Source organism: Sinocyclocheilus rhinocerous, unplaced genomic scaffold, assembly GCF_001515625.1.
Source record: "Sinocyclocheilus rhinocerous isolate Xijiao unplaced genomic scaffold, SAMN03320098_v1.1 scaffold148, whole genome shotgun sequence".
Classification (NCBI taxonomy): domain Eukaryota; kingdom Metazoa; phylum Chordata; class Actinopteri; order Cypriniformes; family Cyprinidae; genus Sinocyclocheilus; species Sinocyclocheilus rhinocerous.
Window position 1 is genome coordinate 3,304,737 of NW_015653472.1, and position 20,288 is coordinate 3,325,024.

Genomic DNA, 20,288 nt, shown 5'->3' on the forward strand with positions numbered 1-20,288 from the left:
AGTATTCTCATTAACAAAAACAAAAACTATTAAAAACATTTGTTAACTGAAAAAATAAATATGAGAAAACTTGAACTGAAATTAAAACAGAAATATAAAATAAAACAGAAAAGAAAGATAAATAGTAAAACTAATAAAGACAACAAAAAGACTTAAAAATGAAAATATAAAAAAACATTCAAAATATTAATAATTACTATAATAGTATATTAATAATAGTGAAATATCTGGACTTAAGTTGGCTCAACTGAGAAAATAAGCTTCAAGTAATTTACAATACATGCTATAACTTTTTTTTAAATCATGGTTCTGTCCTTATTTTAATTGAGAGATTACATGGAATATTTGTTCTTTTCAAAATTAATCTGTCACACAGCACAACTATTTTAAGTGCACTACAAAAATAAAAAAGGTGGTTAAAGATGGAGAGCAGTCACCTTAAATGTCCACCTTACCTTAAACACTGAACAATATAATCAACAGAAAGGCAATTTGATCTAGACTAGACCTCAATTAGGCAAACTAGAGGACAAGTGTTTAGAGTTGTAAGCGGACAGAAGTTACAACAAATATTACTTTATTGGACATGAAAAATTACTTCAACTTAAAAGTTGGGTTACACTCCTTAAAAACAAGATCAAATAAACAATACCTCTTGAAACCAATACACCGTTTATAGAACATGAGGCAGTTTTTTATATTTGAACAAATTTGAGGTAAAAGAGTTTTTCTTTGTCATATACATTTTTTTCTCACAAAATATTTAAAAACATTGAACCCAGGGATAAAGCCCAAGAATGACAGAGTTTGATCCCTGCCTCCCCCAAAATGCTAGGTCTCTCTTTCTCAGTTGCTGCTCATTATGGTTGCTTCACAGTTCGTTTAAAAATATTGAGCTCCTCACACCTTGGGGATAAGAAATATGAAATGGTGCAGAAAAGAGCTGGGTTTGGTTTGGACGAGATAGGGAAAATTGCAGCTAGTATTTCACAAGCAGAACATTTGCAGAACCCCAGCAAACAAACGAGTACACATGCAACCTCTCCCATTCACACACTCTGTAGAATTCATTAAATAATTTCTTTTTGACCATTAAGTGCATTGTGTCATATATGGTTTTTGCCATCATTTCAAGTAAATAAATTTATGTCTGCAGAAAAAAGAAAATGAAAGTCTATGAAGGGTGCAAAGTCATTAACTAACCTTTGTAAATACTGGATTTGGTCTCACTTCTTCGATCCATTCATACCATTCATGTACTCCGTAGGCTTGCACTGGAGTGAATTCAAGCATACGCATTAAGAGGCCTACAAACATTAAAAAAGTAACCGTAAGATGTAGGGTCAGTGGATTACACATAAGCAAGTATAGCAAGTGATACACACATGCCACAACATCCAAGTACCCTTAACCACAGCCCACGTCACATAAAAGTGAGAAATGTACAAGCAATCAAACAAAACAAATCTTCGAGAATCTTCTAAATTCACTCATTGGTGCTCTCGTTTTGTCTCAGTTTGTGCAAGTGAGATCCACTGATAAAACAGGCCACGATATATCTTGGCAGGACGGTACGTAACTCTACGACAACATTTCAGTCCTTTCCTTCAAAATCAAGCAGCAGTTCGTACTCAGTGTGATCGAGAGTACCGTATGCATGAACTCAGATAGGACATGACCACACAGGACAAGCGTACAGGATACAAGTTCAATATCGAGGGCAGAAGTCACACAAACATCCAAGCACCTAATTTTACAACACAAGGAGAAAATGTTCAGTTCTGAATCCTTAAATGACCGCGACCCCTTTTATTATTAGGAAAATAGCCTTTATAGAATTGTTTTTAAAAACACCACACTGTTCATCTGTTCTTTATAACCAACGTGTTCTCGTATCAAATTGTTTCTTGTTTTCTCTAAATAGCATTTTTATCAGAAATCAGTGCAATAGAGCAATTTCAGAAAACAAAAGAATATGTTTCAAAGCTCATTTACCAGTCATTACTGTGCCTGCTCCCCTAAAGCCTTTGAATAAAATCCCCGTCCCACCCCCGTGCCGCCGCGTCTGTCCGAAACCCTCCCAACAGCCCCAGCAAAACACTCACATTTAAGCAGAATTAGAAAAAGTGCAATCCTCCTTTTGAGGTAACAACCCTTCCCCTTCACTCGTCATCAAAATCTCGGAATGCAACATGGGTCTGCGTTTGGTCTGCACCAGAACATTAAGGCTCCTTTCCCGCCTCCACATGTTTTACCGCATCTAAAAAAACATAATGTGGCCCACTGTGTTCGCAGCATGACCGAGGATGGATGGCGGGGACTTTGTACTACAAAAACGATTTAAAAAATAAAACTCAATACATTTGATAGGCTAAATCTTTATCATCATTTAAGTGAGGTCGAGATAAAGTTTGAAACGACAATCAAGATCTGAGGCACGAGGAAACCAGGTGGTTTTTTTTCTTCAGGACAGAGGTTGTAGACTCAAAAACTAAGGCAAATGTTTCAAGTTCATTTCCTTTCTCAAATAAAACATCAACATACATTTTAGAAAGAAATAAAATTACCCGAGCCTCAGCCTAAGCCAATCCTATTTGACCCAAGAGTGCCGTATCATCTCAGTTTTAAACGTTACTCGAATTCAAGCTGCATTGTACCTACTGAATCGTCCAGCATTAAAAACCATGTGCAATTCGACAACTAGCTTGTACAGGGTTCATATAAAGCAACGATTAAGGCAATATGTGTCTGTGCTCCTTATATGGCTAACATACCAATACTCCAGCCTCAGTTTTGCAATTCACACTGCTTGCTCTCCATTCCCTCTCTGTCAGCAATGTCCTCCCTGAGTCGCCTAATTTCAACAGTCCCACCGAGGTATCCTAAAAGAGCACAAAGTTCGTGTGAATACTCCTAGGCATGGCTTTCTCTTGTTTAACAGGCTCAGAAATTTTGGAAAACAACTCTGGAAACATTCCAGACTTTGGACGCCTAAGCAGTTCATTGTCTTTCTCTCTTCAAGAGGCAGACTCTATGTAAACGCCACCGAACAGATGAGTATAGACCTAATCTCACACCTCGAATTTCTCTTCTCAACTGATAAAAAATAAACCCCACGGAAGGAAGGCACTTCTAAAGCAAAACAGCTGCGTCTTGCGATGAATGACTTGGTATGGGAGTGCAATCGGAAGAATGTGACTTGTCCCCCGTTTGAATCCTCTTGACATCCTCTAACACGGGATGCAATTGCACGTTTTATGTTCGTACCTAAGCGATTAGCCTTCGACGGTAAAATATGATGTCCGCTAACTATAAAAGCAAGTGCTAATATGCCCCAATCTGGTGCAGACCGAACTAGACGCCATGATGCCATCTCAAAGCAGCATACAACTCTCTGTACATCTCCCCCCCCAGTCTCGACTTCTGCCATCTACAAGCCCACTTCAGCCAACCTGGTGCTCCCCGCGGACAATGTGCGAGGAGAACTCGTAGCGGTCCTGGCTGCGGTGGCCGCAGATGTTGCACTCAAAGGGCTGGCGGAAGCCGTGGCAGCCCATGTGGATGGTGAACATGACATGGTCCAGGAAGAAAATGCGACAGTGCTCGCAGCGGAATGAGCGCACCGGCCGCCCTTCCCCATCCACCACTTGCATGGCTTCCCTCGCTGGTGGCGAGCGCGGGCTCGCCTTGGTCGGTAAACCCCCAGGGACCCCTTTCTCCCTGTCCCTTTCCATGTCCATTTCTTTGGCGTGACTAGGACTGTGCCGCTCTCGCCCGCGGTGGTTCAAGTTTCCCGGTGGCACCGAGGTCATGACGCACTGTTCCTCTGCCATGCTCTCAGTGTCTGTCGAATCTTGGTAACCGTTGCTTGGCGAGGCGGCGTGGCTGCGGGTAGAGGGCGCATCTTCATGACCCTCGCCGGCCTCCCTCCCGATCAGGCTCATGGAGATGCCCCCTGCACAGTTTAGACGCTGCCTTAGAGGAGTTAAGTGAGGGTATACGGAGCTGATGACTGGGGTGAACTCTGAGAGGCAGGCGGAGTGGGGAGGCATCCGCAGGGAGTGGGAAGGATCCACATCATTGCTGCCTCCTCTCGGTGCCCGCAGGAAACGCCCTCCCATGCCTGCTAAAGCAGCGGTGTCACCCTCGGGGTGTGAAAGCAACATGTCCCCTTCTTTATCAGCATTGGGGTCAAGTTCATAAGGTGCTTCGGATATATTCAGTCGCATGTGCTTTTCACCTAGAAAATCAAGGAGCATCAGTATCATTGGTCTTCAGTAACCACGAAATTGCACTTAAGTGATTTTTTTTTTTTACAGTTAAGCAATAACCAATAACATTTTTATAACATATAGTTTTTCTAAATCTAATTAATTGCAACAAAATTCTAAAACCTAAACTAAGAAAACTGAGCAAAAAATAAACAAATAAAATAAATGATGAAATGAATGATTTACATAAAAATGTAAAAAAAAAAAAAAAAATGTTTTTGGGGATAAATATATACACACACTACCGTTCAAGATTTTGGAGTACAGTAAGATTTTTTTTTAAAGAAATTCATGTGATTCAGTACAGACATTTATACTGGAGTAACGGCTGCTGAAAATTCAGCTATGCCACCACCTAAATAAATTACAAAAATTGCAATAATATTTCATAAAATTACAGTTTTTTTTCTGATTTGATCAAATAAATGTAGCCTTTACATCTACATGTATCTACATGTTGTTATATTGACAACCAGTCAGTAATTAGACTGAATTAAGTTTCACTAACCTTACAAATTTACATGTTTAACACCTGAAAAATGTACAAAGACAGCTCATTTTGAGCGCTCAGCTCATTTTGAGTCAGACATAATAACAAGCGATTCACTGAAAAAGTCATGCAAACCAAAACAGTAAGAAAGTCCAAATCAGTTATCTGATTCAGTCCATGATTCAGACTGATTTGCTTTGACTGATAGAACCCGAGTGATTTGTTCATAAATTTGCACATTTTGTTGCATGTTCGCTGTTGTGTATAGTCTGTATACAGTTCACTAACTCACAACTTTTTACCTGGAATAGCAGAGCAGAAACACTGTTCTACTTAGGTATTCAAAGAAATGGTCTTACCCAGAAACTTCTGGGGTGTAGATCTCTTCCTCTTGGTGATGCTATTGGCCAGTCGATCAATGAAGGTCATCTTCTCTGAGGAGGACTGGATCAGGGCTTCAGACATCATCTCCACGTTATGGGACTCTTCACCTGAACATAATGCCAATGTAGATACATGTTTATAATAGAATAGTGTGTGTCTGATTTCAAAATGGTATTGGCCAATACCAGTGAAATTTCACAACATTTTTGATTCCACAGCAATAATTTATATGGTATTGAATATACACTACTCTTCAAATGTTTTGGGGTCGGTTTTTGGAAGAAATCTCTCACCAGGGCTGCACTTATTTGATCAAAAATACTGTAAAATCAGTACTATTGTGAAATTCAAGAGTTTCTATTTTAATAATAAAATGTTAAAATGTAATTTATTCCTGTGATGGCAAAGCTGAATTTTCAGCATCATTACTCCAGTCTTCAGTGTCACATGATCCTTCAGAAATTATTCTAATATGCTGGTTTGTTGCTCATGAATCATTTCCTATTATCATTAATATTGAAAACAGTCCTGGAACAGTGCTGCTTAGTATTTATGTAGAATTACAATTCATTTTTCCAGGGTTCTTTTGTAAAAGGAAAGTTCAACTGAACAGCTTTTATTTAAAATAGAAACCTTTTATAACATTACAGAAGTCTTTACTGTCACTTTTGATCAATTTAATGTGTCCTTGCTGAATAAAAGTTTCCATTGTTTTTTATTAAATTGAACTGACCACAACCTTTTGAACAGCAGCATACTCCTGTATTTAAAAAGCTAAATCAAACATAGTCTAATGTAAAATAAATTACTTAAAGTATTATTTTTGCAGAGCCTTAACTGTATGATTATTAGTTACAATACATTAATGTTGATTCAATACTGTCACAGTTTGACTGAACAGCAGGTCTGTTTTTAAAATAAGAAAATTTATTCCTGTGATGGCAAAGCTGAATTTTCAGCATCATTACTCCAGTCTTCAGTGTCACATGATCCTTCAGAAATTATTCTAATATGCTGGTTTGTTGCTCATGAATCATTCCTCATTAATATTGAAAACAGTCCTGGAACAGTGCTGCTTAGTATTTATGTAGAATTACAATTCATTTTTCCAGGGTTCTTTTGTAAAAGGAAAGTTCAACTGAACAGCTTTTATTTAAAATAGAAACCTTTTATAACATTACAGAAGTCTTTACTGTCACTTTTGATCAATTTAATGTGTCCTTGCTGAATAAAAGTTTCCATTGTTTTTTATTAAATTGAACTGACCAAAACCTTTTGAACAGCAGCATACTCCTTTATTTAAAAAGCTAAATCAAACATAGTCTAATGTAAAATAAATTACTTAAAGTATTATTTTTGCAGAGCCTTAACTGTATGATTATTAGTTACAATACATTAATGTTGATTCAATACTGTCACAGTTTGACTGAACAGCAGGTCTGTTTTTAAAATAAGAATAAAAAAGATCATATCAACTACAAAGCAGGTATAAGCTACATTTGAACTCATACTGTAAGCCCTACAGCACAGTGATATTTTACACATAACCACCTGTTTATATTCGCTGTGTTTACAATAATACCTCTCCAAAGCATGTATTTTAATCACGAAGTGCTTTGGACCGTTCATGCACGCAGCTACATCACCAGCTGTGATCTTCACAGAGCATGAATGCAATAACACTGGAGAGCTTTCAAAAGCAGCCGCCTGTCAGACAGCACTTGAGTAGTGAATACTACTGATACTGCAGAAAGAATGATATCATGCATTTTAACATCTTGGTACCAAAGTACTGCTAATTTTGACCTCCCTTGCATTTGTGTGAGTAAATCTGGTATTACCGTGTGCAGGCTGGGTGTTGCGAGCAGGCTGGTGGTCCAGACTCTGTAGGTAGCTGTGACAGCGCTCACGATGCTCCTCCAGGGTGCTCTGCTGCTTGTAGCTGCGGCCACAGTAACTGCACTTGTAGGGCTTCCCTACTGTAGGGGAGGACACTGAAATAACGAGGACAGAGAATATGAATGCATTTCACACAGCCTTGCAGGTGTTATGTTAACATGAATATTACTAATACAGTATTGATGTTGTGGCTAATATAAGATGTTACCCACTAAAATTTTTATTTTTTATAAATTGTAATATAAAAATGTTAGAAAAAAATAAAAATGTTAATATAATAATATTTCCAATATGATTATTAAATACGAATAATGTAATGACTGATACAGGATTTATCAGACCACAGAATTTCCCCTGTCACAATTTCCCCAAAAACGAAATGACACGCTGCTCATCTATGACGTTTGTAGAATAGGAAAACCTACAGACCGCATCTGTCCGTTCAGCTTTAGAGATGTGCGTCATTTCGGAGAAATTCATTACTAAAGTCATTTCTCTGAATATCTGCATTCTCATTCAAAGGACCTTAGGCACTACAGGTAAATGCTCTTCATCATTCAAAAACACAAGCAGGATATCCTGTTTTCATAATACTCTAAATGTCATACTAGACCGCTGAATTTTGTTGTCTTTGACTAAAACTTGATTACATAACCAATGGATGAGGTCTTATTTACATTTATTAGTCTGTTCGCACAACCTTTAGTAGAGCAACAGGTTTAAAAGGAAGTTTAGCAAAGTTCTAGGCAGCAAAATAATCACCACTTGCATTAAAGGAGAAACAGGTTAAAATGACCTTGACTACATTAATTTCAGCTCTGTGGCAAATCGAAAGGCTTTTTCCATCCCACACACTTTTCCATCCATTTATTTTCCAGCCACAAAGTTCTCTTTCCTTCCTTCTCTTTATTTCTCGCAAATGGCCTCTCTCAAACCACAAAGGCTCACCGGAGTGGGTGCGGAGGTGTCCTGTCAGGGCGTCACGGCGACGACAGGCGTAGTTACAAAAGGGACATTTGAAGGGCTTCTCGCCAGAGTGGAGCTTGATGTGACGCAGCAAGTTGCCCTTCTGAGTGAAGGAGGCCCCACACTGGTTACATTGGAATGGCCGCTCACCTACAGAGACCAAGACTACCAGTTTTCCCACCGGCCCAAAAAAACAGCAGCACATATCTTCAAGCTGACATTTTTAAAGAAGTTTGATCTTTTTTTGTCAAGAGTTAGTCAAGAAACACTTACCTGTATGGCTGCGCTTGTGTACCATTAGAACATTGGGTCCAATGCAAATCATCCCACATATGTCACATTTAAGTTTCCCATTGGGCAGCCGAATGGGACCTGGGGATGCGGGCTCAGAGCTGGCCATCTCCCCGCAGCCGCTCCCAGCCTGCCCTTGTGTACCTCCGACCATCTCCACACCACCATCTTCTGTCAACTCGCCCTTTTCATCTTTCCATCTTTCATCCTTCTCCCCAACTCTCCTTTCCGCCAGTGGAGCACCACCTGCCTCCTCGTCACTATACAGCTCCACCTTGATGGAGTTAGCTGGGAATGGAGAGAAAGCAGTGGCAGATGCTTTTATCCAAAGTAGAAATAATAAGCAGTCAGTGTGGCAGTAAAATTAATGGCAAATTCAAAAATTATTAAAGAAAAGTAAAAGTGTGTTTAATGGACAGAAATACTGACCACTGAGTGAGCGGCTGGGTGAGGACTGTTGACTGTTTGGTGTGCTCACAGTGGGTCCTCTGAGCCCTGCAAAAAACTCGCGCTCTGTTGAAGAATCTCCACTACCTGAAAACATTTAACCAGTCATGTACAATGGGGTTCAAAATACTTCTTAGCATATATATATATAATTTTTTTTTTTGTCACATTTAAATCAAATGTTCTACTATAAATTATATCAGTATGACAATTTGAGTGAAAAGTTGAATTGAAAAAAAAAAATAATAATTTTTTTGAATGTATTCTAAAAATGTTTTTTTGTATTTATTTATTTTTTAATTAAAAATTTTTTAAAATAAAATGAAAATTTAAAAATCACAGATTTTAATGTGGACATGGACATTTGAAACCCACTATATTTAGCTACATTCATGTCTATGAGAAAAACAAAACAATAAGACCTGATAAAGACACCTTACCTGACATGTACGAACGGCCATTGCAATCGTCAGCATTCATCATCACACCAGCTGCCTGTACCGGGAAATCATACAAAAAATATTTCTTGATAAGGCATAAAACTTACACATCTTACAAAAAACAACTTACGTTTTTAAGAAACCTAAGTGCATGCATTGATACATTTTACAATAATACAGTGCACACAAAGAACGCTAAAATGTTTATATTTGACTCTTCTGATTTCAACTGAAAAAATAAACTGGTTCACTTGCAGTTTGTTATTTCTCCCTTTCCTGTGTGGTTGCACGGTTCGAGTAGCTGAATAATTTATATGCACACACTGGTCAAGATCTCATTTCTAGCTCAACAGCTGAATTGAGTGTCCATTCTATAGAATTCTAGTCTTAAATGGAAAGCGTCGTGTGCAAGAAACTGCCCTCCCTTTAGCCGGTGACCTATCAGAACACAGGCTGACATCTAAAGCAATGATGATAATAAGGCAAATGTAGGGGTTGTTATGATTTGCCATTACTCAGAAATTTCCACATATTATCTGTCGGCTTTGGTACTGGAAACAAATGCAACACTTTTGGTAACAAAATAAAAGTTTTTGTTTATAAAAATAACTATTTGACACGTCTGCCGCCAAAAAAGACCGTATTTTAAGAAAGACTTCAAAGCTTTTAACCTTTGGCATTCAGCATGTTGAGTAGCTTTAATTTTTTTTTTCTGGATGTCTATAAATAAAATTTGACCCCAAAATATTTCATATTGTCCAAAATTTAAACCCTCACACATACTGTTCTTTATGATTGGAAATAGTTGGGCTAAAGACCACCTGCAGTACAAGCTCTCTTGGATGTAATATTTTATACTAAATATATATTAACACTAAAAACACAAAAAAAAAAAAAAAAAACACCATGGCACTTTCCTAAACATTTGTAGTGCGTGGCATAAGTGGGAACGAATGTATTTGTTGAAATGGACATGCAAAATAGACTCATATTGTCTGCTCCAGTCATAACATAGAATTATGAAACACACATAAACTAAAATAAGAGAAAAAAATACACCATACATTTACTAATAGCAAAATAATACGCAAGGTGTTTTAAAAGACAAAGAAACACTAAAAGTGATTGAAATAAACATGAAAGTGACACTTTTGGCTCACACTGAGACGTGAACATTTCTTTTGACACAAGCTGTGTATGAAAATTATTTAATTTAAAAATATTTAGTTTTTCCTATTATAATACTCTTTGGGACCAGATAAAAACTCATTCTGAAGGACTTTGAATCTCTAGTATCACAACTGAATTATTCATGATTTTTTTTGTGGTTAATATGGGTCAAAACTGACCAAAGATTCATAGGAAGGTACAGTTTAAACACATTCAGATATTATAAACAGCAGGTATAGGCTCTAGACAGTTGCTATTAGACGACAAACGACATTGCGTACTTTTTCATTCTTTTAAACCTAGAATAAATATGGACTCTTAAAGATTATTATCTTATATCCGCTTCATGGTGTAATATTTATAAATATTTAATAACATATGATCTAATAACAAACAGGCCTTCAGAAATGTAAGACCTCTTTGTGTCGTATAAGTCAGAAAACAGACACAGCTGCAACAGGCAGATCTCATGAATTCACAGTGCTGTCAATGAGTCTAATTACCGCAATAATCGAAACAGCCCCTGTCTGTCAGCAATCACGCCATAAAACAACGCCTGAAGACGAGAACATGATTATCGTGCACGAGCACTTGTATGTTTATTAACTTTTCATGCACCATCGTGCTGTAGAGGAGGACTGACAGCACGCCGAATCATGTCAATCCTGGCTGTCTAGAGCAACACTAGCTAGCAACCGCTGCTAACCAGCTAACGAGACGTGACAGCTCACAATAAGGCAAAGACAGCGCTGAACTAACTCACAAACGAAAGAACTAGCGTTGCTGACAACGCAATCCAATCGGCAGCCTCCGGTCGTGAAATACAGTCGATCTTTAGACGTGATAAACTAAAGCGGAATTATGTTTCCTGAGAGCCCGCTGGCGTTGCTATGGCACCCAGCACTCGACAGATGCGTCTAGCCGTGTAAACCCTCCCAATCCGAGCATAGTTACATGACCTAATGTCACTTTCCTTGAATAACCGGTATCGATTTTGCACGGTGAGTATTTTTCTTACCTGACGATCGACTGCGATTGCAATATTTATACAGCAGAAGCGCCGTTTGTTTTCTCTGGCGAAGGCAACATCTCCGGGATCTTTTACCTGAAACCCCAAACAACTTCCGGGCCCATGCCGGGATACAGGCCCGAATAACCTATAACCGAAAACCGCCTCTCAAATCCATGATTGGGAGAGATTATCGAATGCATCGATCCTCATGCTACAGGTTAGGAAATAAAAAGCTACGCAAAAGCTACAAACGCCACATATTATTATTATTATTATTATTATTGTTATATTATTATTTAATTTCGATGATAGTGTCAGTAAAAGTGACTTTTTGTTGAACGTATAATTAGAACAAATGACACAGTAATGATATTCTAATTATATTAACTTGCATATTGTTGTTAATATTTCGATGACACTGGCAATAAAAGAAACATTCAAAAACAGATGTGTTTACTATCATAAATGTAGACTACTTTTTTCATTTAAGCTCTTTGTGGGAATTTTCTTGAAGGTAGCCTATAATTAGAACAAATTAGTATATTCTACATTCTAAAAACATTACTAATTACAGTATATTCATGTGCATATTGTTGTTGTTGTTATTATTTCGATGACAGTGTCAGTACAAGTGACATTTAAAAAACAAATGTTTCCTAAGATCTATCTTAAATAATACTTCTTTCATTTAAACAACCCTGTGTTCCCTGTGACAAACAGGTCAAATTTGTCTGTTTGTGAGAATTTCTTTGAACGTATAATTAGAACAAATCACACACAGTAATGATATTCAAAATTCTAAAACCATTAATAATTATATTAGTGTGCATATAAAAAAAAATTACATTCAAAAAGCAAATGCCTTAATTAAAGCAACACTTAATCATTTCCCTGTGTAAGGTAACAGGCCTAATATTTGTTTAGTTTTGGGGATTTTGTTGAACGTATAATTAGATAAAAATGATAGGCTACATTCACGATATTCTAAATTCTAAAACCATTAATAATTTCATTAGTGTGCATATTATTATTATTATTATCATTATTGTAGTTGTTGTTGTTGCTGTTATGTAGGCCTGTCCTACAGTAACATGCATATAGTTCCACATTAGTTTATTTATATACTTGGCTATGATGCGTACATTGCAGAGTCATATAGTTTTGATGTACAGAGTCATACTAATTTAGACTAGTAAATATATAGCAAATATACTTATATTTACTATTTACTCATATCCTAGGTTCATCAACAATTATATCACGTTCGGTCAAAAATCTTGGTGTAATCTTTGATGACTAGCTAACTTTCAAAGACCACATTGCAAAAACTGCTCGATCTTGCAGGTTTGCATTGCACAACATCAGAAAGGTCAAGCCCTTCCTAACAGAGCATGCTGCACAACTTCTAGTCCAGGCCCTTGTCATTTCTGACAATGAAATAAATGACTAAATTTCTTGGCTGAACTACTGCAAATGCTCTTCTGACTGAACTTCCATCATGCGCAATCAAACCTCTTCAAATGATTCAGAATGCAGCAGCACGTCTGATCTTCAACAAGCCCAGAAGGGCCCAAGTCACACCTCTCTTTATCTCCCTGCACTGGCTACCGGTTGCGGCTCGCATAAAGTTCAAGTCATTGATGCTTGCAAATAGAACAGCCACAGGCTCAGCACCCTCCTACTTCAACTCACTCTTACGAATCTACATCCATTCCAGAAGCGTAAGATCAACAATAATCTTTTATTTTAGTAATTATTATATCAATTTTGTTGATTTGTTTGCTTTTTTTTTCTACAAAAAAAATAGCTAATAATAATAAGCCGACCCCCTGCAGTACCACCGCAGACCCCTTGGGGTCGCCAACTCCCTGTGGAAGACCGCTGTGTTACGGTGCGTTTCCACTGGCACGTTGCGAGCGCAGCGGAGTATTATGAGATTGAAAGCGGAGCGGAGAAAGCCTTGACAGCGGCTGAGAGCGTCAAAAAGATTGGGCATTCCTCGACTTTATGCAAATGTCGAGCGAAAACCGCCGGGCGATAACCAATCGCTGTGAAAGGAAGAAGATGAAACGTAAACGGTGTTTTTCAGAGGCCTGCTCTGCCCTAAATTTGACACGCCCCAAAGCAGTGACGTTGTAGCGTTGCCAGCGGCACTGAGCGCAGATTTGACGCTAAACAATTCTTTTAATACTTAATGTTACCACAAGATGGCAGAGAATCCTAAATTGTCCTCCTCGAGGGAGCACTTCTCTAAATAAAAATGAGAAACCTTTTTTTATTTAGAAAGATTCACGTTTATTACATCAGATTTATCAAGATAAAAATATCCTGTTGTTCTCTCAAGTATGTGAAAATTAAATCTGTGTCTTTTAAACAGTATGTGACGTCTTCCTAAGAAGATAATTTTCTCCTTTTTGTCTTATGTCTGTTGAGAAGTATTTCATATGCCTCCTGGATCTGAGTAAACATCTGCTGTGCCTCTGCTTGCCGCTTGGGGTTGTGATCTGGATGCCACACTTTAGCCAGTTCCCTATAGCTGCGAGTGACCTCCTCCAGAGAAGCTTCTTCTGACAGTGATAGTATCTGATTGTAAGAAAATATTAAAATGACAAAAAAAAAAATTCCATTATTTACCTTTTGATATGTAAAAACGCTGCAAAGTGAAAACTATAAATATTATATACACTGTTGACCACTTGAAACTGTACTGAACTCACCTTCAGAGCCTCCATTTCTTTTTTACTATACTCATTAAGAATTATTTCTAGCATCTTCCTCCAGGTTTCCTCGTAGAAATCCCCTCCTGTCAGGACACATAGCAGACGATACGGCAACAGCAAAAAATACTCTAGGAGTCCTTTGAGCCACGGAATGAACCAGAAGAAATCAAGCAGGGCCGCTATACAGTCCGATATGTAGTATAATGTGGCAGTGGTGTTGTGGAAAACACAGTATCCCAGCGGAGCAGAGAAAGCCAGCACACCTAAACTCAGACGATACAGACGGGGCCCTTGGGAAGATTAACACAAACTGGTTTAATTAAACAGTCTTGCACTGCACATGATGTAACCCAAAGGTAAGACTTTCCCTAGCTAACAAAAGTATGTTCTAAGAATTCGCACTATGTTATGAAAACCTTATTTCTGAATGTTCAAATTGTCCGTCTAAAATCTAAAAACTTTTTTTGCCCCTGTTGATTATAGAACTGTTAAAGGAACATACAATTTTATTATTTTGCAAACATTTTGGAAATGTTACCTTAGAAATTTCTCTGAGCGTTCTTTTAACGTTCAGACATTTACAAAATGTTAGAGAAACATCCACCTAAAACGTTTTAAACAATAAATGAACAATGTATAAATGAATGATGTATTTGTGCTAACAATTTGAGGACATTATTCACGACCAGATAACTTTAAATGAATGTTCTATTAACATAGTAGAAGAATGTTTGTTAATTGTACTATGACAGAACCTTTCCAGAATGTTCTGAGAACGTTCCCTGTTACCTGTGTAGATTCTGAAGTAACAAGAAAGTTTTGCATACGTTCCCATTAGGTCCAGTTTTTTAAATGTTTTAAAAACATTTTTTTATTGGTTATGTGAATGTTGAGGGAACATTCCATTTAATCATTTTGCAAACATTATGGGACTGTTACTTTTGAATGTTTTTTGGACGATCTGAAAAAAGTATTAGCATTGAAAAATGTTAGACAAATAACCAAATAAAATGTTTGGGGAAAAAAACATTCCATGAATTATGTATAAATAACGTTTTGTGCTAACATTTTGAGAACCAAATAGAGACCAAATAACTTTGAATGAACATTCTATTCACTTTAGTGCAAGAACGTTTCAGAGAATCTTGCCAAAGTGTTAGTCAAAGTTCTTGGAACATTCACTATGGATTGACATGCATAAAATGTGCATATGTAAAGTGCGTCTCACCAAGTGGCTCTGGCCTCAGAGGTTTGAACGTGCTGTGTTGCGCAGCGGTAACACTGCCAGCTATGCTGATGGGCAGAGGAGAGAGGTTGCTGCCGTAGAAGATGGATGATGTGATGATGCACAATATGAGGGTCTTCTGAAGGTCAGAGGTCTGCTGGCCCACAGAGGACACCAGATGAATACCTGCAGCTACGCTCAGTGGCAGCACTAGGAAGTAGAAGAAGCTAAAAGAACTGAGGCTTATTAAAGCCACAGAGCCGAAGTAAATACCAACACAAATCTGACCGGTGAACCGAATCAGGCCTACAGGTGGTGGTGGAGTGGCTTGTGGACGTCTAACGGGGGCTCTCTCTGCTGCATGGTTGGCCTCGCTCACGTACGATGGGATACGGAAGAACTCTCTTGCCCAGCCAATGCCAAAACCTCCAAAAGTTAGTATCCAAAGAAGAGCATGGCTGTCTCTGCCCAGGTAAATGTGATGAAGTCCAAGTGGGCCACCCATTGCCCACAAGGCATATGTGATCATGACATTTTTAGCCATAAGGTCATTCTAGCTGCACACAGGAGCTTGGGAAAAGTGAATAATTGTCAAGTTTAGCCAATAACATGATTATGAAAAGTGCTTAATAATAAAGTTTAAGAACAAGCATTTTATGTGAATCTCATACAGTTTTTAAAGGAATAGTTCACCCAAAGAGGAAAATTTCGCCTGCTTCTCATGTAAATCGGTCATAAAAGACTATATAGCATGGAATATATATGGAATATTGTTTTATTTATTTATTTTATGGTGCTTTTTTCCGTTTGGAGTTTGATAGCATTGGTCTGCATTTACTGTATGAACAAGAAAAGCACATTTTGGTATATATTTTCTCTTTCGGTGTTCCCCAGAAGAAATAAAGCCATACAGGTTTGGAATAACATGAGGGTGAGTAAATAATGACAGAATTTGCATTTTTGGGTTTTATGCTTTTGATAATCTCTCTTTTCACTCTCTCATATCACCCATATCACTGGCTTTCAAGTTATAAAATCATACAGCTCACTGTTCTTACCTGCGGGAACTGAGAGATCAAGCTTCATTCATATACCAGATTGTTTTAGAAGACTCCTATAACATGGTCAGCATTAAAAATGTAAGGATGCATGCAATAGATCACAGCATAATCGCTTTAAAATTTAAATCATTCACTTTCAGAAAATAATAACCTATGGACTTCTGTGTTTGCATCAGTATGGACTTTGGTTTGATGATGACACAGTTGTAAAGAGTAAACTTTGATTTACCATATCTGTGAACACTTTTCAGACATGGAACATTAGACATTTACTAAAATGCACTAGACTTCTTAAATATGTTTTTACAGTGTAAACATGCTGTACCATGCTCCTCAGACTGCACCCTTAAACACATTTCTGCTAATCTACATTAATGTTTAAAAGTTTGTGATCAGTAAGATTTTTTTTCCAGCAAGGATGCATTCAATTTATCAAAGATATTTATAATGATACAAAAGCTTTCTGTTTAAAAAAAAAAAAAAAGCTCTTCTTTTGAGCTTTCTATTCATCAAAGAATCCTGAGGGGGGAAAAAATGTTTTCACAAAAATATTAAGCAGGACAACATTGATGATATTAAGAAATGTTTCTTGAGCACCAAATCAGAATATTAGAATGATTTTTATGGATGGGTTATATTTTTGCATTTGTTATTATTCATATCAATACAGTTGCAGTTATTGCTATCACATTTTTTTATCTGTTTTAATAAGTTACAAAGAAATGCACAGATTGCATGTGAACAGAGCAAAAAGTACTGATAGCTATTGACATCTATCTATCGTCCAAAATGTAGTCCAAATCTAGTTTTATATATATATATATATATATATATATATATATATATTCCACCATTACGACATAAAGTCTTTCAAATATTTTGATATATTTATCTTTTTATCATTTATCATTCATTAGGGTCTGCAAATGTGCACTGTTGATCAAGTTGTATTGGTCTAAAATCCGCCTCTTCCTCCTCCTACTGTCCAGCCCCTCCAGTAGATGGAGTTTGAGAGCGTCTGAATAATTCATTTGAGGAGCATCTGTGAGCACGCTGACTCGAAGAGTTTCACAGAGTTAATAATTTCCTTGTTAGCAGGTGAATAATCATTAAAAAATAATTTATCCACCTCACTGAAGCAAAACAGGAGTAGTTCGTTGACTCAGTGATTTCAGCTAGAGCAACCGCGATGCGTTTGGAGGTGGAAAGCGTCCGTTCGCTTTAACGCGAGACAAGTTTCCACGTAGGCTATTATCTTCTCGGATACTTAAATGTTTTACAACTTATAACAGAACACGCCAAGACATGGTTTCAAAGTATGGAAACAGAAGACGTGACGGTTAGAGAGCAACTATTCCACAACCGAGTCCGAGAAACCATTGTGAGTTTCCCTCTCTTTACTTTTCTTGTTTACAAGGTATTATAATGAAGTACCGTTTGCGGTGTTACAATTTTGAATGCGCCCTAGTGTTTGTCCTAAAGAAATTCAATAACCATTGATTGATTAGATTGTGTGAACCGTAATCCTGTGCACGAGGACTTTATGTTCTCATAAAATCCTGATTTCACTGTGAATATGTTGTCCTTGCTTATTATTTACAGAAAATTTTGTTATAGAGTATTGTGTACACAAAAAGACCCTTTATTTTGAACGTTAAGAACGATTACATGGTGATGCACAGCTGCTCATTGTAACACTGAGACTGCTCCAGGATCCAGAACTCATTTTTGGAGAACAGATGAGCTTTTGGCGTCCTTGTGCATGAAAATGTCTGCCAACACCTAATAACTATAACTGAACTTCAGACCTCAAGAACCTTAGAGCCAGACCTTGGAGTTAACCTTTACTCCTTCACAATGTATCTCACTCAGCATTTTAGAACAATACATTTGGTGCTTTTTTTTAAACCGCTAATCTGGTAGATTATGTAATTCACTAGCTACAAAAACTGGCCTAAAACTATAGATTAAATGACAATGTAATACATCAGCTCAAAATTCTATTCATAATCTGCTTGAAGCAGTCGTAGGCATTGTAGACTTCATTTATTTTTCTATGCAAACAAAAGTTCTACTTTCAGATATTTTAAGTGCATACACTCTTATACACTATTCTGTTCTGTTTTTGTCTGTGATGCAAAGCTGTAGTCCTCCTCCCAGAAAATGTGATATGCCCAGATGGGTCACACCAGATAATGTAAATCAGACCTATTGTCCTGCCGCGGGCCGTGGGCACCACAGAGCTCATGCTGTCATGGTTATTGATACCTGTTGCAGATGCTTATCTGGGATTTATAATTTAAATCAGTGGTTTTCAACTGGTGGGTCATGACCTAAAAGCTCATCGCTGGACTGTAATCACAGACTACAGGGAAAAACAGTGTTAAATGTAAAATTGCTAATAAAAAATGCAAACAACCATGTTTTGTTTTTTTTTGTAGGTAGGGTAACAAAATGTCAATTCAGCTTTTAAAAAGGGTGGAGAAAATGCTTCACATATCTTTTGTTGTTGACGCACAAAGATCCGTACAATACAATTTACGTACAGTCACACTGGCTCAGATTCATCTGTCATTCAGTAAATTGACATAACAGAATATTAGGCTTGATGATTCTTCACTGTGTTATGCTAAATAATCACCTATGCTGTTATTTATATCTAAGTTGTCATTGTTCATATTCATTAATTTTCCATGCTGTATAGTTCATTGTAATACTAATTAAATGCATTATTTTTTTAATTACTTTTGTATGAAAAACAGTTTGTCTTGTGTTGGGTTGCTATTTGATGCCCAATGTAAGACCTGGATTTTGAAGAGAAACTGTTTGAGAACCACTGATTTAAATAAATGTCTGTGTATTTTGATCCAGACTTGATATATACTCATATTACATATAGCTACTTTTGAAAGTTTCTTATGCTCACCAAACCTCTATTTATTTGATTAAAAATACAGCAAATTAAACCGCATTGTAAAATATTATTACAATTTAAAATAGCTGTTTATATTTTAAAATAACTGTAATGGTTTGAAATGTAATTTATTGCATTTTTTTTTTATTTCAGGATATTTGAACTAACATCAAACAGTTGATAGAATTGTTACCATGAGTTGTTACCACCTAAATTAAATACATTTTGTTTAAATTAATAGCTGAAATAAACCGAGAACATACATGATGTTTTAATATGTCAGATAAAGCCCTTTTTGTAAATGGATCCCTGCGTAGAACTCGGAGCTATTGAATGTCCACTTGTAAACCAGTTTATGTCACAGGTTTGTACTTGGTTGACCTTCAGGAGGGACAGTCTGTTAGAGGGAGTAGTGTAATTGGTGCGGTTCCCACTCTGTAGATGTGCAAGGAATTCAGTGTGTATTAAGGTGCATATCTGAACGTGTTACTTGGCCTTCAACAAAAGAGGGTTTTGTACTCACGTCTGCAGGTGTTTACTAAGAAGTGATCTTCTTAATGAATGGACACATTATTGTTTGTTCCTCATGAAAACCAACTTGAATTTTTTTAATTTAATATTTCCCAAAGTTCTATCCTAATCCTATCTAGTAATGGGTTTAGTACCTCTGATCAAATCACGTTATTAGTATTTTTGTCATGCGTCTGTTCTTTTGCTAATCTATCCCAGGGCACCACAAGTGTTGTTTTCTCATTGTGTCAGTTCACAGTCATGCTATAGCTGACTGTTTTGCTAAATAGGCTGTTTCACTTGAATTAGGGCTGCACGATTAATCGAATGCGATTGTCATGCGCATTTTGTTAGTAATGCCGGTTCTGTAATCAGCAGTAAATCATCATCACGTGCTTTCAGATGGAGCAGCATTTACTACACAGAGCCGTAGTTCACTGACAAGTTAAGCAAAAAAAAAAGCAGATGATTTTATTGCGCGATTCTGA

The 20,288-nt window shown here is 37.2% G+C and overlaps 3 protein-coding genes across 5 annotated transcripts in view; 1 reads left to right on the top strand and 2 right to left on the bottom strand.

Annotated features, from left to right (window-relative positions):
- Positions 1-1,057: 1,057 nt before the first annotated feature.
- ikzf4 (IKAROS family zinc finger 4) lies at positions 1,058-11,484 on the bottom strand. 3 transcript variants are annotated; one of them, XM_016522578.1, is made up of 8 exons: positions 11,377-11,484; positions 9,189-9,243; positions 8,731-8,835; positions 8,284-8,589; positions 7,993-8,160; positions 6,987-7,139; positions 5,121-5,252; positions 1,058-4,240 (listed from the first exon to the last, which is right to left on the bottom strand). In XM_016522578.1, the coding sequence occupies exons 2-8, from the start codon at positions 9,229-9,231 to the stop codon at positions 3,444-3,446; spliced, it is 1,704 nt and encodes a 567-aa protein (XP_016378064.1). In that variant the 5' UTR covers positions 9,232-9,243; positions 11,377-11,484; the 3' UTR covers positions 1,058-3,443. The 3 variants fall into 3 exon arrangements, with proteins under 3 accessions (XP_016378064.1, XP_016378062.1, XP_016378063.1); XM_016522576.1 differs by having other exon boundaries at positions 7,993-8,175; XM_016522577.1 differs by lacking the exon at positions 11,377-11,484 and adding an exon at positions 11,122-11,179 and having other exon boundaries at positions 7,993-8,175.
- Positions 11,485-13,703: 2,219 nt separating this feature from the next.
- LOC107716089 (dnaJ homolog subfamily C member 22-like) lies at positions 13,704-16,536 on the bottom strand. The gene is made up of 4 exons (XM_016522410.1): positions 16,374-16,536; positions 15,319-15,885; positions 14,088-14,380; positions 13,704-13,953 (listed from the first exon to the last, which is right to left on the bottom strand). The coding sequence occupies exons 2-4, from the start codon at positions 15,857-15,859 to the stop codon at positions 13,762-13,764; spliced, it is 1,026 nt and encodes a 341-aa protein (XP_016377896.1). The 5' UTR covers positions 15,860-15,885; positions 16,374-16,536; the 3' UTR covers positions 13,704-13,761.
- An 847-nt stretch (positions 16,537-17,383) lies between these two features.
- Positions 17,384-20,288, top strand: part of LOC107716206 (limb region 1 homolog-like protein) — a 16,869-nt gene continuing 13,964 nt past the window's right edge. The window contains exon 1 of the mRNA XM_016522579.1: positions 17,384-17,757. Coding sequence (XP_016378065.1) covers positions 17,695-17,757 — 63 coding nt within the window. The 5' untranslated portion in view covers positions 17,384-17,694. The remainder of the gene's footprint in view (positions 17,758-20,288) is intronic.